The sequence below is a fragment of the Takifugu flavidus genome, chromosome 14, assembly GCF_003711565.1.
Source record: "Takifugu flavidus isolate HTHZ2018 chromosome 14, ASM371156v2, whole genome shotgun sequence".
In the NCBI taxonomy this organism is placed as follows: domain Eukaryota; kingdom Metazoa; phylum Chordata; class Actinopteri; order Tetraodontiformes; family Tetraodontidae; genus Takifugu; species Takifugu flavidus.
This window is the reverse complement of record NC_079533.1, coordinates 4,456,311-4,472,585: the sequence shown is the minus strand read 5'-3', so window position 1 is coordinate 4,472,585 and position 16,275 is coordinate 4,456,311. Positions and strand designations below refer to the sequence as shown.

The 16,275-nt window shown below is 41.1% G+C and overlaps 1 protein-coding gene across 19 annotated transcripts in view; it reads right to left on the bottom strand.

Annotated features, from left to right (window-relative positions):
• LOC130538156 (RIMS-binding protein 2) overlaps nucleotides 1-16,275 on the bottom strand; it is a 36,396-nt gene that overhangs the window by 2,795 nt on the left and 17,326 nt on the right. For 7 of the 19 annotated variants that reach the window (XM_057055518.1, XM_057055502.1, XM_057055506.1 and 4 more), the window contains 23 exons: nucleotides 16,133-16,237; nucleotides 15,895-15,945; nucleotides 14,905-14,925; nucleotides 14,224-14,268; nucleotides 13,654-13,834; nucleotides 13,004-13,093; nucleotides 12,432-12,613; nucleotides 11,697-11,803; nucleotides 11,508-11,617; nucleotides 10,499-11,371; nucleotides 9,717-9,868; nucleotides 9,169-9,609; nucleotides 8,275-8,676; nucleotides 7,472-7,630; nucleotides 6,485-7,270; nucleotides 5,625-5,724; nucleotides 3,077-3,201; nucleotides 2,760-2,928; nucleotides 1,999-2,067; nucleotides 1,514-1,561; nucleotides 929-1,047; nucleotides 750-821; nucleotides 307-426 (listed from right to left, as the gene is read on the bottom strand). In XM_057055518.1, coding sequence (XP_056911498.1) covers nucleotides 307-426; nucleotides 750-821; nucleotides 929-1,047; nucleotides 1,514-1,561; nucleotides 1,999-2,067; nucleotides 2,760-2,928; nucleotides 3,077-3,201; nucleotides 5,625-5,724; nucleotides 6,485-7,270; nucleotides 7,472-7,630; nucleotides 8,275-8,676; nucleotides 9,169-9,609; nucleotides 9,717-9,868; nucleotides 10,499-11,371; nucleotides 11,508-11,617; nucleotides 11,697-11,803; nucleotides 12,432-12,613; nucleotides 13,004-13,093; nucleotides 13,654-13,834; nucleotides 14,224-14,268; nucleotides 14,905-14,925; nucleotides 15,895-15,945; nucleotides 16,133-16,237 — 4,527 coding nt within the window. Of the gene's footprint in view, nucleotides 1-306; nucleotides 427-749; nucleotides 822-928; nucleotides 1,048-1,513; nucleotides 1,562-1,998; nucleotides 2,068-2,759; nucleotides 2,929-3,076; nucleotides 3,202-4,596; nucleotides 5,235-5,624; nucleotides 5,725-6,484; nucleotides 7,271-7,471; nucleotides 7,631-8,274; nucleotides 8,677-9,168; nucleotides 9,610-9,716; nucleotides 9,869-10,498; nucleotides 11,372-11,507; nucleotides 11,618-11,696; nucleotides 11,804-12,431; nucleotides 12,614-13,003; nucleotides 13,094-13,653; nucleotides 13,835-14,223; nucleotides 14,269-14,904; nucleotides 14,926-15,894; nucleotides 15,946-16,132; nucleotides 16,238-16,275 lie in introns of those variants that run through there. The other 12 variants (XM_057055516.1, XM_057055505.1, XM_057055508.1 and 9 more) reach the window with 12 other exon arrangements.

Genomic DNA, 16,275 nt, shown 5'->3' with positions numbered 1-16,275 from the left:
GAGAACTTGAACAGGTACACTAGAGATAATTACAAGCTGCAATACTCTTCAGTAAAACACTTACAATCATGTCTTAAAGTGCACAGTTCGTTTGTGCTTCTGCAAAGGTCCATGCAGGAAACAATATAGGGCAAAACAAACATATCATGTGTAAGCTGTTCATGTTAAAGGAAAAACAAAAAACAAACTTCTGCAAATGCATGCCAGAGATTTTTCATGTTATATGGTTTTAGAGGTAGAGACAGGTAAACAAGTCCATCTGCTGTCCTGTAGATGCCCATTCGTGCCAGACAGACGCTGCCATACCTGTGATTCTCTCTTGGGTTCTGGTGCAGGCTGAGCAGAGACCTGTTCTGCAGGAAGGTCCTCCGGGAGGGCTTGCAAGAAATTAGAAGGTACTAAACCTTTGTGTCCATTTAAGTCTCCCTGCAGAGAAAAGACAATGATCATTCTGTTATGATCAAACATCCATATGAGGCCTTAATTCTACGACCAATGTGTATGTGTATAAGAATGGTACTCTGTACATATGTATATACTATACTCCTATCTTCTTAGTCATTACTGTCAGTACTTAAAGTGTGGTGAAATCCTTCACTGACTTTAGAGTCACATCTACAAAAAGAAAACAGACTCTTGTGATTTTGATCCAAACTTCTAAATCTTGAACTGATTAATTAACAGTAAATCTCTAAATCATTTGCCTTAGATGAATATATTACATACATTTCACCCTTAGATCCACTTACGTAAAAGAAGCCATCTTCATCCATGTCCCCAAACACTTGAATCACATCTCCAGCACTGAAGGTCAGCTCCGCCTGCCAAATAAAACACAGAATGGGCACAGACTACTGATACACCTTATTTTTATCATATTTCATTCAACAGTAATACACAGGTGGTATACACAGTAATACACTCTGACCTCTATGTCAGTGTTGGGAGAACTCTCGCGGGGATCGTAGTCAAAGATGGCGACCATCCTGCTGGCTCCTGAAGCTGGGTTGCGACTAGTAGTGGGGTTGGTGGCAAATTGACTTGGGTCTGCCGGGGAAAGAGAGGAGAATAAAGTGACATCCCAAAGACTGAAGAGACATATTTCTGTCACATTCCAGCCTCCTCCGCACACAGCTCACCTGCTCTCTCAGCATAGTATGATCTGAGAGAAGTCGTGTAACTTCAGACACGCAATGAAGTAAAAAACATGTGTAGCCCCATTGTGTACCCTCCCCATGACCCCGACAGGGATAAAGCGGTTAAGAAGACAAGATGAGACATGGACATGGCCAAGAATGTATTGTGGTTCAGCAAAGACCAGAAACCACAATGCTCCAGTTAGCCCTGAGCAAAGAGTCCCTCTCAGGGTGAGAAAAAATGAATACTAATATAATCAGCAGAAAAGAGTCAGATCAATAGATGCTGTCAACAAAAAAAACAAACACTTCCATCATGCAGGTGCAGAGGTGAGTGATATAATGGAGATGGATGGGTCACTGATTTGGCTACCAACCTTGGCTGGAGGAGTCTACACTCTCCTCCCAGAGTGCAGCAGACTCCACTGAAAAAATGAAGTGATGGGAAAATATAAACACATCATTAACAAGTGGAAATCATTACAGTCTGACATGGGACCGGACATGAGGGGCCAGTGGTGCAATTAATCAAACCGAGGTGAAATACCTTCTTTTCTCAGAACAGAATAATACAAACTACTGAGATCAATGAAAATCCAATGGAAGTAAGTCACTAACTATGAAATATTTAAAAAAAATCTAAATTATGTGTAAAAAGATGAGGTTATTGAAATATAAACACTAGTAAAAACAACTGGTCTTAACAGTGAACAGGAAATTAGTTAAAAGCAATAATATTTATGATTAGATTAGTATGTGAATGCTGAGTGACAAGCAGCAACTGAAAGTGCAGGAAAGAGAAAGGAGAAGAGCAGAGGTTATAGGACAGAGGTGGAAGGCCGCATTCTGCAGCGAGACACACCTTTCTTGGAACGTCTCGGTTTCGGTGGTGGAACAGGGCGACGTGGGGTCTGTGCATGTGTGCGAGTGCCTTGATGGAGTTTTAGAAAGGAAAACCAACAAATGAAACCAAAAAGAAACATAGAGGTGCAACTTCAGACCAGACACAGTAGACCATGGGAAGCATGTGAGGAGCATTTCAAATAAAGGACAATTTGTGAGAGACAGCAGTGACAATGGGTGAACCGTCTGTGAACATCTATGAGAGGACAGGAAACAGAGCCCTATGTTCTCCAAAAAGGCATTTTGGCTGGTCTTTTAAGACAACTGCTTCTAGTCGCCTTAATTACAGCAGTGTAAGCAAGAGACACCCAAGGGAACTGAATCTAGTAAATTTACATATTTGGCTAAGGAATTTTGCCATTGTGAGAGGCACATGTGTAGACAAAACATGTCTCTAGGACATTTGAAGGTGAATAGTGGAAATATCTGGATTCTGCTGCATGTGTCACTATTTTCATTTACCACTTTAACATGAGCAGTGGTGATAACATCTCTAAAACATTACTCTTTTCGCACTAGTGAGAAATAAATACCCAATTGTACCAATTTTCAACAAAATTACAGCCAAAGTATTTCAAAATTTAACGGAATGACAGAATTATATCAATGTTCAGTGTTATTTTCTTCTTCTGTCTTGAAGCAAACCACTAATTTATCAATCAAAATGAGAATCAACAAATAGAACTGATACATGATGGCGTTATGAACATCTTTACGTACCAATTTTGTCCATGGATGCTGACATGGACAAAAAGCCCTGTTGCAGCAGCTGCTGCCGCATCTCCTCATCCTCCACCTGGATCTCAGACACCATGTTGCATGGCACAAAGCCAAGGTGACCACAACACTCTCCTCTGTAAAAGCCATCTGGATCTTTCTCTCCGTGAACCTGGTGAAGGACATAATCATGAAAAATCAGATGTACAGAGATGAGATTTTTAAAGATTAACATTATGCACACTCTAGTCATCTTATCAGGGATATTTCAATGAATGCAAGAAAAATTTTAATTGGATTTGTATTTTTCAGGGACATACTTTAATGATCTGTCCTTCAGAGAATGGCAACTCTTCCTCAGCAGCATCAGGATTGGGTGACATGGTGGCAGGCTCATAAGAGAAAAGGGCCACAAAGATGCGGATCTTTGGGGACTTAACACCACCTGTAGATAACAACAAACAAACTTGATTTAACATATGAACAGTCTCAGATGAATTTCTTTGTGTTGCGATAGCAGCTGGTTCAGTACAAACTGCTTGTGTGATAAAATTCAAAACAAATGTCTGCAGTTCAATAAAATATCTTAACAGAAGTAAACTAGATGTTCTTGAATGGATATACACCAACATGTCAAGAGTAACACAAATAATCTCCAGTAATGTGCATCCAATGACGACTGAATGTGTAGCCCCCCAACAAAGGCAGCGCTGCTATGGACAGCAAAGCAGAGGCATGTCCTTAAAAGAGGTACTCAAGCTAAACCACTGATCCTAATCTGTTTGAGCCATTTACAAAAAGAGCTCACTTGTTCATGATCTGCAGCAAACAAGCAGACGTTTGCCCCACTTTCACACCTAAATCTGCATACAAGCAGTATGTCCAGGGCACAAGTAGCAATACGTTAAATGTCAGAACTTCAACCCTGCCTCTGGCTTTGTTGTGGCTACAAGGGAAGAGATGAGAGATGTGACACCAGTGAGGCTAAGAGCATTAGTCTTATATTATAAGTGTATCTAATTTGACAGCAAGTGAGAAATTTGAAGAGCTGTAGTGAGACTTTAAGCTGTATCAGACATGTTCTTTATCTCATTAGGGAGAATCAGCCCATCTGTGGCAAGAGTCACAGGCAGACAGGCTGCACACTTTCACATCCTAACTGACATCCAGGTAAAAAGGGCTGATCTTCCCTCTGTTCCCTTCCTCTATCGTTGTGCATGTGTGCACACTGCCTAGGGTGTATTCAACTGCACAGTAAACAACACATTGCTCACAGCATTGGTAAATAAATAACTCATCACAAATAAAATTCACACATAATTTTCTTACATTCACCAAGAGGGTTATTTAATTGAACTAAAATGAAAAATACAGTGAACTTAAAAAAAACAATTTGGTAACCGATGTTAAAAGAGCACGAAATTCAAATGCAAGGAACATTAAATTGACATAAATATTTGTCTAAGTTTCATAACCACAGATACAATAAATGAAGGGAAGAGCAAGAAGAAAGGGGCCTCATGTGTCTACAGTTTCTCTGACGGCTCGAGGTTACTATTTTCATGACTGTCACTTCCTCCTGTCATGAAAAGCCACTTTGAGGTAATCCGGGACTAATCTTAACAGCCTGCCTCCTCTTCTTCACTGCAGCCACAGTACATCCTCCTGTATATGACACTAATCTAACTACCGTATTTTCACGACCATAAGGCGCACTGTATTAAAAGGCGCAGTCTCAGTTATGGGTGCTATTTCTGTATTTAAAACATACATAAGGCGCACCATATTATTAGGCGCATGCTGAAACATACAGTAAAAAATGACAACGGAAGTAAAACAGTGAGTTTCGACACATTTATTGAACAAAATATTCATTCTTCCGCCACAAAACCATCAAAGTTTTCATCTTCTGTATCTGAATTAGACAGCTGCACTATTTCAATGTCCAGCATCCCGAATTCCTCTTCTTAATCATCTGAATCGGACTCACCTACCGGGTCCAGTTTAGCGTTGATTTTGTGAAAGCTCTTACAATACACGGTATCGTAGCCCATGCATCTACAATCCACCCGCTTATGGTGGCATAACTTGCCCGCCGCTGCCTCATAGTCTTTGTGAAGGAGTGTTCGCCTTCCGTCATCCAGCGCTCTGTCCGTTTCCGTGGCAGCCGTAAACCACGGTGAACGACGACTTCTCGTGCCCCGTTGTGCGTATCGCCACCGTGCCGGTCCTTTTTTCTCCACTTTATGGGTCAAAGGGATGTTAAAAGTCAGAGGGATCTCATCCATGTTGGTGATGTGGCTGGGCGTGGTTATGTTGTTGCGGCAGTAGGTGCGGAAGATGGCCACCCTCTCTTGGTAATCCGCGGGCAGCCGCTGCGCAACAGTTGTCCTTGCGCGTATGGAGAGATGCTGTCGCCTCATAAAGCGAAAACACTAAGATTGCTCAATTGCCATTTTCAGCCGCATATTCGATGGCCTGCAGTTTAAAATAAGCCTCATTAATACGCGTCTCGCTTGACCGGCGCCATTTTAGGGGATCCTTACGCGTAGGTGTACCGCTAATCGATTGGCGGAGCGTTTACCGTAGTGCACCCACCAAAGGCGCACAGCAGATTTTGGAACTCATCCCACGCACAAGGCACTCCATATTATAAGGCGCACCGTCGATTTTTGAGAAAATCTCAGTGTTTTAGGTGCGCCTTATAGTCGTGAAAATACGGTACCTTGGTGTGTCAATTCATATTACACAAACTGCTGTACAAGTCTTTCCACTGTGCTCCGAAGGTAAATATGTAAATAATTGACAGGTTATTTAATGGTTAGATTATTGAAAAGGATTTCTTAATTTCAAGACAAAGCCTCTAACCTCCGAGTTGCCTGGCCTGCGAGCACAGTGGTTTAGATGTAAAGGCAGCCTCGGTTCCCCATGATGGACCTGCCTCAGCTGGATGAATCTGGCTGAGATCCTGTCCGAAATACAGATATACAGAAAGTCAGTCTCAACTGAGAGAGGAAATATACCCAAGTGTACAAACCTAAAACAATAAATATTGTGTATTTGTCTAAATGCTCTGGAGGTAACAACAATTCAAGAATAAAGCAAAGGCTTGTTTTAAACTACTGTTTTTTTGTCCATTTGTACATGCTGATGTCATTTGTTGGAAGAACTGAGGGATTAAACGTTAACATATGTTGCCTCTGATTGAAGCACTGAAGCCACTATGGCATGAAAAAATAAGAACAGTGACCAGTATAACAGACTACAACAGAACCTCAATTATGCTACAGCACAAACAAGTAATAAGAAGTAAAGGTCTTGTTGTTAATGGCTTACTGCAATGACAGATGGAGAACAGACTCATTTGTGCTGACTATTTTATCAGTGTACATCAAAACGGTGTAGACAAGTTTTGTAGATTTGCCCACAAGAAAAAGATGGCATTTTGTCTGGTTGGTTTTTTTTTAATGGTGACATCAATAATACTGATATTTCTTAATGTATGAAAATATGAAATCTTGTATTTTAGTAATAATACATTTTACAATGAATTGATCCTGCTCTCTCTGTCTACTACAGACATGGGAAGGTGGGAAGGTTTATGGACTGAGCACTGGAAATATGTGGCATCGGTTTAAGGATTAAGAGGAGATCCACACATCTACAGGAGCAGTGACAGAAAGGGCGCAGGGATGGGACAGCCACTGCCGCTGCTCTGAAACATTTACCAGAGGATCGGCCTTCAGCACTCGGCGCTGAGGGGAGGTGCAGTGTTCCTTTTCAGCCCCCTCTCCCCACCACTCAGAGCTCATGTGGTCCACCACAACCTCCCTAGGACCACACTCCACCGGTTCCTCGTTGTCGTCAGTGCCATACTCCACATCAATCTCCACCCCGCGAATGATGGATGATTTTACTGTTTTACTGACCGGGCAGGGTCTTGGCAGGGTAAGACCATAACCGGGGTTGGTTGCTGCAGTGACGGCCATCTGGCTCCTTAGCATGGCCTCCCTCCTAAGGCGATCCCCTAACCCTCTGATTAGTACTCTCTCTTTGCTGTTACGGTTTGGCTGTGGAGGACAGCAAGGTGAAACCCGTCTACTGGTGGGACCCTCATATAAACTCATGTCTTCTTCTTCAGTAAAGTTAAGGGTGTCCACCATGTCTGTATAGTGTACCCTGTGCTGTATCTTAGGCCTGACTAGTATCCGTTTGTGTGTGAGTGAAGGCTCTTTGGTTAGAGATCTGGGATCTCTGTTGAACTGGGGATTTTGTGGTGGACAGTTTGTGTGATGGTTGAGGTAATGCTGGGGGGTGTAGAGAAGGTGTTCTAAATCTCTGGGTCTAGAATGAGACTGGCTTTGGTGTGATAAATATTCTTCCAGACTGCTATCCTCCTCCTCTGTCACCTCAGGAATACTAAACAGTTGCTTGTTGGAGCACACTTGAGGAGGTAAAGTAAGGATCTTCTCCATTACCTCCTCATCCCTGTCTGCAAGATCTGACCTTGGTGTCTACCATTCACGATATTCAGTGACATAAGGGAGGTGGAGACAAGGCAACCAAAAAAGAGATGTTAAAGAAGAGAATAGAAGACAACAAAACACTCAATCACACATACTCACAAATATCTTAGAAAGAACAAAACCATTAAATGAAAACTTGCAGCAGAAACATCACAAATATCACATATCACTGCAAAACAGTTTCTTTACCCTGTTAGCTCCAACTGTGTAACCCCTGCCCTGTTTTTCGCTAAGGTGGTCGGAATAAAGGTCTCCCTCCTCCTCCTCCTCCAGGATGTCCGATAGATCTGAACGGCTGTTGTCAGCATGATAGTCACTAAGTGGCTCCATATGTGCTCTGCTGTACGTCTGCAAGCAAACAGGCCAAAATTCTGTTAATGGTTTATCCTGCAGTAACAAAGATTGGAATAATCAACTTTGACCACTCTATTTTGGAAGGTGAATCATAGCAGCAGTTCAGTTCAGAACTAATGAAGCCTCGTGAATTAGAAGTGAAACGCCTTCAAGAGACTCAAACAGTTAAGTTGCTATGATTCAACCACCAGTTACCATCACCTGGATGACTGAGAACCTTCAGATATTTTGACCAATTTTGTTGTATACAATAAAAAATAATTACAATGCATTTATATTCTAAGTGAAGATTTAGTTTAATAAAATAACACACAGCACATACCTTTAACATACCTTTCATAATCTTATTGTGAAATGATTAAAAATCTTAAATTTTTCTAAATGTTAAAATTATTGACTGTCACCAACAATGACAGAGACAGAGTTCATGGTTTTATTTTTTTAGTTTGATTTATTTCCATCAAGTCATGTTTCCACCTGGGCTGGTTGATTTGTTAATTTTACAGACTGGTAGACAAATCTAGAAATTTCATCTCTGTTCAGTCCAAAAGTACCACAACAAAATAAAAAACAAATCTTTTTCTATATCAATAAAGAATCTGATCAAATCATCTGATAAAGAACCAATGGTAACTCACCTGCTGTGTTCTAGCGTAAGGTTCCTGGTCCTGTCTTAAGAATTCCTCAATGGATACCAAGCGGGTGCTCTGTATCTCCTCATCCACTTCTGACTCCAGTGATAAAGTGGGGGGTGGTCCGAGGAGGTTTGTGTCCTGCAGGTTAAGGAGGTCGAAGGTTGGGGCCTTAGGTGGGGTAAGGATGGGCTCAGGTGTCCCAAGTTTGGCACAGGGGTCCTCTATGAACTCTGTAATAGATGGGAAAGGGCATATGGTTCCAGGGCTGTCTGTGTCTCTGCTTTGCTCCAACACTGCTGCTGATGGTGTAACTGATGACTGTGTAAGAGATGCTGAAGGTTCTGGTGCTGCTGCGGGAACAATGGCTGGAAGAGGTGCTGAGGTGATAGGCAAGGTCACACTAACCTGAAGATGAGACAATATGAGAATAATTTTCTTTATTATACTGGAGTATAATAACTTTTCTGAAATTTTCTCATCATGTTGCAACATTTTCACTGAGTCAGGTAGGGTTACAAAATAGTGTATTATGGGATTTTTAAAGTAGCAATAACCAAAGCTTTGTAAAGAGCGTGGATCAGTTCTGTTTGTATTTCTTGCACTCTGGCTGTGCTTGGTTGTTAAGTGTTGTTACTTTCATCTTTGTTGCATAAACCACATTTTCCATCACGCACTGATGAACTTCCCGTTTGCAGGAAACTTAGTTACTAAATAAATAAAACAATTGATTGCACTTACAGAAACATTTTCAATGAAGGGAAACAATTTCAGAAGGGGTGGAATGATGTTATAGTTGAGCAATGGTGTCATTTCCTAGAGAAACTAGAATCTTGCCAAATTCTTCAGTTATGGCTAAATAAGGAGATTTGGAATTACCACTGGAGTATTGATACGCACCGGTAATGTGGCTTCGCATACAGCCAAGATAGCAGAGGATGAGGGGTTGGCCCAGGCCTTCACATATGAGGCGGATGAGTGAAGATTTTCTGAGTGGAGAGCATGAGGATGGTTGACAGCAGGCTCAACTGTGAGGCCACAGGTCTGTATGTCTGATGGCAAGGAGCAGGGCAGCATGGACAATTTGGCAGTGGCGTTTCCATTGGATGATGGCATGGGCAGTTTATTGGAACCTATGGAGGAGCTGGCTACGGGTGGCACAACAGGTGGACCTGCCGTGATGGTAGCTAGCTTGGACCTAACACTAACTGGAAAAGAGTCACAAGACTCCCCATGGGCAGACATTGTTCGGACAGTCAGTTCTTGAGCTGCAAGCAGGGACTGGATCTGAGAGGGCCCCAGGAGGGCACTGCCAGCGGTTGGGGAAGACACTTCCAGCACCTTTGACACAAGTATGACACACATGTCATGCTGATGTGAAAATGTAATTTTCAAAACCAATCAATCAGAGAAATTATAAATTAACTCAGGAAAAGACAAATTCTTGCCTTTCTCTTGTCCGCATAGATGGTGTATCCAGTGACATGGACTCCATTGGAGGTCCCACCAGCATCTATCGTGACTGGCAACCAACTGATGACAGCAATCCCAGGAGAGGGACCATGCTCCAGCTGTACATCCAGAGGAGCATCGGGAGGACCTGCAGGAAGAGCATGTCTCATATCTCACAGACGACAGCCCATGCTGTGTAGTGATCAATCCTGACACTTTTGAGTTCCTCATTTAAATTGGATAAGAAGGAAATTTAAAAAGCCATTTTGTGTGTGATAGTCATAATCAAAAGTGACATTTTTGTCAATTTCAACTAAGACTAAAAAACTGAGAAAAAAAAATATCACAGGATTCCTCTGTACCTATTGTCAGTTCTCTGCAAACTCCTACATGTTAGAAAGAATTCTTAATTATGCTCTGGTCCGTATCCCTATATTTACTTCATTAATGAAAACCTACAAATCAAACAAGTATGAAATTAGCTGACAAAAAAAAAAATCACATAGTAATATTTTATCATCTTTAAAAAGATCTGTACAAATCTAGGAAGTCTGGGCAAAAGAAATTAAAAGAATTTACAATTCAATAACCAAAAAAAAAACTATTGTTGATTTGACATTTTGTCAGTAATACATTGAATTTAATACATTGAATATGTTGAATTTTTTTAAGCTTTGAAATTAGATATTAAAATTCAAATGTCATGACAATTTCACAATGAATTCTATGGAGGTGCAGTTTGTACCTTACTGATATAAAATAATAATTTAATCCTAACCTGCCATTAGTGTAGTGAAGGTAACTGTAGCACTTCTGTGTTCACGCTTCTCCACGGGTAACTCCCATGGTGTGCGGTGTGGACGTGCCTCTACTTTGACTGTGTATTGCAGGCTGGGCAAAAGGTTATTGAGGCACAGTGAATAGCAGCCAGCTTTTACCAGTTCACACTCCTCATCATTCAAGGACACAATGTGCACATAGTTGCTGTTGCTGGGCAGCCAAGTCACATTTGCAGATGTGGCAGTGATCTTCTCCACTCGTAGTTGTGTGGGTGCCACACAAACATCCCGACCAACCAGGAAACTGCAGCGCAACTGTTCTGAGAGGCCCTTTTCTGTCAAGCTCTGTACTGAGACACGGTAGGTCTTGAGGTTTATGTCTAACCGCTCCAGCACAGCTTTGGTCTGGGAACCGAAGGGCACATTGAGCCGCAGTTCCTGGTCTATATAAACGTTATAGCTCCACACATTGCCCCACCCAGCAGGCACCAACGGAGGGTCCCAGCCAATGATGATGCTCTTGGCAAGCTGCTTGATGAGGGTGAGCTTACGTGGGTAAGGCACGGTGTCCACTCCCACCTCCTCTAAATCCAAGTCCAGGCCGTTGGTGAGGGGGGCCAGGACAGCCAAGGCTGATGCTGAATCTAAGGGGGCTGAGGTGGGGCCAGAGGCAGCTGAGGCCTCTGTCCTTTCTGAGGCACTGGCGCCCATTTGGAGGTGATGCTGGTGGCTGGCACTATGCAGGCTGCTGTCAAGCAAGGAGTTATGGGACATGTCTCCTGTTCCTGGGTGAGCATTCATCACATCATCATCTGATACACGTTCCACAAAGTTAGATGGTACCAGCCCTCTGCGTCCATCCATCAGCTCTCCTGGAAGAAACATAGGTTAGACATTTAATACAGACTAGTTGCAGTTTAAAATGGAAAATTAACACGCTATAACAGTTCTGTGAAATGTTACTACTCAATGACACAATGGGTAAAAGCGTTGATGCTTGAAAATTACCTTCATAGAAGCCATCATCATCCATATCTCCATACACATAGATATACTCTCCAGCAGTGAGAGGTAGCTCCAATTCAGGGTTGTCATTGGGACCATCATATGGGTTGTAGCTGTTAATAAGCATTTTTTTTAACTAGTGACAATCCACTAACATTATGAGCCAAATGTTGTCCCATATTTAAACTTTACCTGTATCGTGCAATGAAGACCTGGAGTTTGGCTGCCCCTCTGCTGGGTGTATAAGGTGCTGGAGCTATGTCAACATCCAGCTCCTCGACTTCACTGGCAGTGTCCCCCTGAGGACGTTACAAATACAGCAATAAAATGTTAACTAAAGTAATATAATACGCAAAGGCATATGAACTAAATTTAATGAGTACTATCACTGATTAATAGACAGACTTAATAAGAAAATAGGTTATACCATATATTATACATTCGTGTTTCCATGAAAAGACTTGTTTAGTGATTAGCGTCCTTGTTGTTTGGTGAGTAAAACACCATTGACACAATAATAAAAACTGAAAGTAACAATATAATGTGATTTGGAAATTGTTTCCATTTACAGGTGTAAATTCAAAACATTTATAGCTACACAAAGTAACATTTTTATATATAACAATAATAAAAAATGGTGGCTCGATGGACCATTATTACAAAATACAAAATCAAAGCAGGCTTTCTATTAAGAACAAGCAGATGGAGCTCTAGCATATTCAGCTACAGTCTACACTTGCGTGAGATGACAGTGAGGTTAACGAGGGCTCTTTAATCCAGTAAATCCAAACAATCAATGTGATGGTGAGAGCTTCCTGCATGTCTATGAAGCAAAGAAAGCTGTAGGCAAGCCCCCAAGATGCTATTACATTCGCATAGAAGATAGAAGCATTCAAAGTAATCAATGCTGCACACTGAAGCTTGTACCTCATGTGTGGAACTTGATTTGTGCAGACTGACATTTTTAGTCTCTGACTTGCTGGAGGTGGAGCCTGGCTTGCTGATGCTGATGGTGGGCAGATCACGGTGCTTGGTAACTGGTGAGCGCTCCAACCTAGACAGGCCTGCAGCATGGGGTGTTGCTCCCATCCGCAGAGCAGCAGCCACATCTGACAAACGGGGGGAAAGAATAATACATAATCCATCACTTTACAAGACAATCTTCTCCCTTGCCCCTATTGATGGGTGACTAAACTCAATCCATGTGCAACAAGGTGGGTGAGGCAGGCGCTGGTCATGCAGGAGGCTCAAGGTTGTACCTGGCTGATTAAAACAGTGAAGGGGAAAAAATCCATCCTCCATCTGTTTGAGGTCAGAGATCACACTACCTGGAGGTACTGTGTGTCACAAAAGCTCTGCTAAGGGGTTTAACTGCTTCCTTTTTCCACAAGAATGTGCATGTGATAATACAAACTGTATGAGTGGGAAGACTTGGTGAAACATGCCACACTGTTTTGACTTTGTCACGCATGTATCATGAGTGCCGAACACATCATTACCCTCAGGACAGGAGAGAGTGTCACCTCCCTCAAGGCTCCAGAAGGCTATTTCACCCAGAGACACCATATCAAATAAGTCAGCAGTGCAGTCTAAAAAACATTAAGAGCATTTATTTCATACATACAGAATCTGATATTTCTTAACTAAACAAGCGTGGCATGTCATCAGTAACCATCAGTGTGAAGGACCATGAAAAATATGTTTACAAAGTAAAAGTCATCATATCTCAGAGGTCACTAAAAGGTTGTCAGGAAAAATTTCCCTAAACAATTTGAATCTTTACACTTTCTTTTTTAAATAGTTTAATATTGAAAAACAATTTTAAAGCTTTAAGTGTTTATTTATGTTGTGTCAGTGATTTGAACTACAATGCAACTTATCTCCAGGGGATTTTGTAAAGACCTGGAATGAAATCTGTATTACAGGTAAACAAGGGTATTTCTAAACAAGATGGAATAAGGTAGACAGAATAACTGTACTTTGTGGCTGTAAGGCTTTGTACCACCGTTAGATTAAGATGTTACTTCAAAGAAACACCAAAGGCACGGTTGTGTACTTACACAGTCCATTCGGTTACCAATAAAGAAAATAATGTAGCATAAGCAAAACCACTGAGATACCACATCTAGTACACAAATTAAGAGCTCACCCCTTTCAGTAGTCAGCCCAACTCCATTGGTTAAAACAGAGAAGCTGGGGTTGTTGAGGAGGATCGAACCAGTGAGATCCACCTTTGAGGCCTGCAGGCGGAAGTTCTCCAGCTCTTGAGACAGCAGGCCAAACTGTTCGCTCTGGATGCGACACTTCTCCTCAAGATCTCGTACTTTTGACTGCGTATTAAAGCAGGGAGGGATATATAGTGACTGCTAGGTGAATATTTGACAGTATAAACCTTGACAGCGCAAAACCTTTTATTGAGGTGTGGTTTTTGCAAGACATTTAGTCAGATGCATTGGATGCAAACAGACATGGTTATTGGCCTAAAAGTTCAGTAGTAGAGAAAAAGGAGGAAAGGGTGGATTTATTTTAAGTTAAGCTTAGAAAAGGACTGTTAAAAAATAACTGGAAAAGTAATGTTTGCTTTATACTGCCTTCTTTGCAGATCTACTGATTATCTGTATGTGACTAAGTTGACTTCAGATTGTGGTAGTTTCCTAACAGGCAAGACTAACAAAAACTTGCAAACGAAACTGCCTGAACATTTTCTGTAAGCTCTCACCATCAAAGAGCCAATTCTGCATTCATCTCTCATGCAATATCCAGACTGTGCAGAAATGAAAATCTATTTTCATGAAAGTTGTGAAATTCGATGTACACTTGAGGAGATACAAGAAAGTGCAACATCAATATCAGTTAGGAGAATGTCTAGCTATAACACAGGTTGTGAGGAAAGCTTATGTTTGGACTGTTGACATTAAGACTTTTAATTGGGTCTTATTCTCACTGCTTACTGTTGACATTGTTTTTGTATTTTGTCTTTTGTGTGCTCTGCTCCTGCTGCAACACTAATTTTCCTTCACAGGGCAATAAAGACATTCTATAATTAAACAATAAGCCATACAATGTTGCTCACACACACTGATTTCTAGCCTGATTTACCTTGTTCTTATTAATCACCTCTAATAACATAAAAATCAAATGAATTTTTTTATGACAATGGAAATTTTCCTAAATTTCCTAAAGTTACAGGCAACTTCATGGGAGATGTTGCATTTAAGTCCAGTAGTATGTCATAGTTACCTTGCATCTAGCAGCTCCTTTTTTCAAAGGTAATAAAATTATTAGAATGTTTTCTTACATCAAGAGGTTACATGTTTTTATTTACCTAGTAAGCAGGGTGTGGCTTAGTTTTAACTACATTAACATAGGAACATTTGTGGCCCAACAGATCAAGTAATACCTGCATGCAGTCCAGTGTACTCTGGTTAGAACAAAGATAACACAAAGGAGAGACAGAAAAAAGTGAAATAAATACTCTCACACAAAGCATACACTGTTAATATAACAGAAATGGAACAGTCTAAAAAAGCCAAGTCATGTGAGATTTCAGAACCATCAGCTATTCCCTGCTTTTTTCAGAGTAAACAAATAACCTTGGAAAATTAGAACAAGAGGCAGTTTGTTGGCATAGCAGCAATGTTCAAATGCACTTGAGAGTTTTGTGTTTATGTAGGAAAAAGACAGTAAGGAAAGCAAATCAAAAGAAGCACAATTAAAAGTTCACCAGCAGGTATACTCTACCAGCTCTTGTTGCAACACAAGCTGAGTCAACCTCTAAAACACTTGCACTTATACACTTAATATACACAATTTAAGAATTCACAAGAAATTGCACATGTAATGACAAGCAGATCATATTGTCACCCATCAAATGTGATAATGAAGCTTCTGAGTGCATTTTAGGCTCTGAAATCCCTCTGGTTGTTTCTCACATATATTAAAATTAAGCTACCAATTAGCCCCATGGGAGGCATAATTTCACAGAATATGTAAGTGTCTCTGTGTGTGTGCTCGCTCTGGGGCTGATGTGCCATTTTTTCAAACAGCTCTTCAAGCATTCAAGATTATGGGTCAAATAGTTTTCTGGAAGAAATCTTATGCCAGGTGTAAAATAACAAAAAGGAGCCTTTTGTGCTCCATATTAACTTTTATTTTAATTTTGTAGCCATGTGTTGTGCAACTTTACTCAAGAAAACTGCCATTTATCCTGTTTTACTCTCATTAGAGGAAACTATCTAGTGTGAGAGAGAAATAGAAGAAGTCTGAACAACCCTCCTCCTCTCTTTCATGCAGCGGCTGAATAAATCAAGCTCCTCTTCTGTGTAATAATCAGACATACTGTATCTAAGTTCTGTTTTGATAAGTTATCCTACACTCACTGCACACTTACCTCCAACATCTGCACCACTCCCTCATGCTCCCTCTTAGCAAATAACTGGGCCTGTTGAACACAAAAACATTGGAAAACAAGGAGAGTGAATTTAGTTGATTTCTTTGTGACTAAAGGTTGCCTCCTGCTGAATGAAACCCTCATTTCTCAGAATCAGGCTAAAATTAGAGTTGACTTTCATTTAAATATTTTTTAACTAAAAAATAGTTCTCAGCGAGAGAAAAATTGTGTTCCTCACCCGCTGTAACCGTTTGATTTCATCCTGTTTGAATTTAAGGATAGCCAATGCCTGCTCATGTTCCAATTCAAGCTGCTGCCTTCGCTCGGCGACCTCTCGCATATGCTAAAACACATGCGCCCACACAGACACACATACCAAAA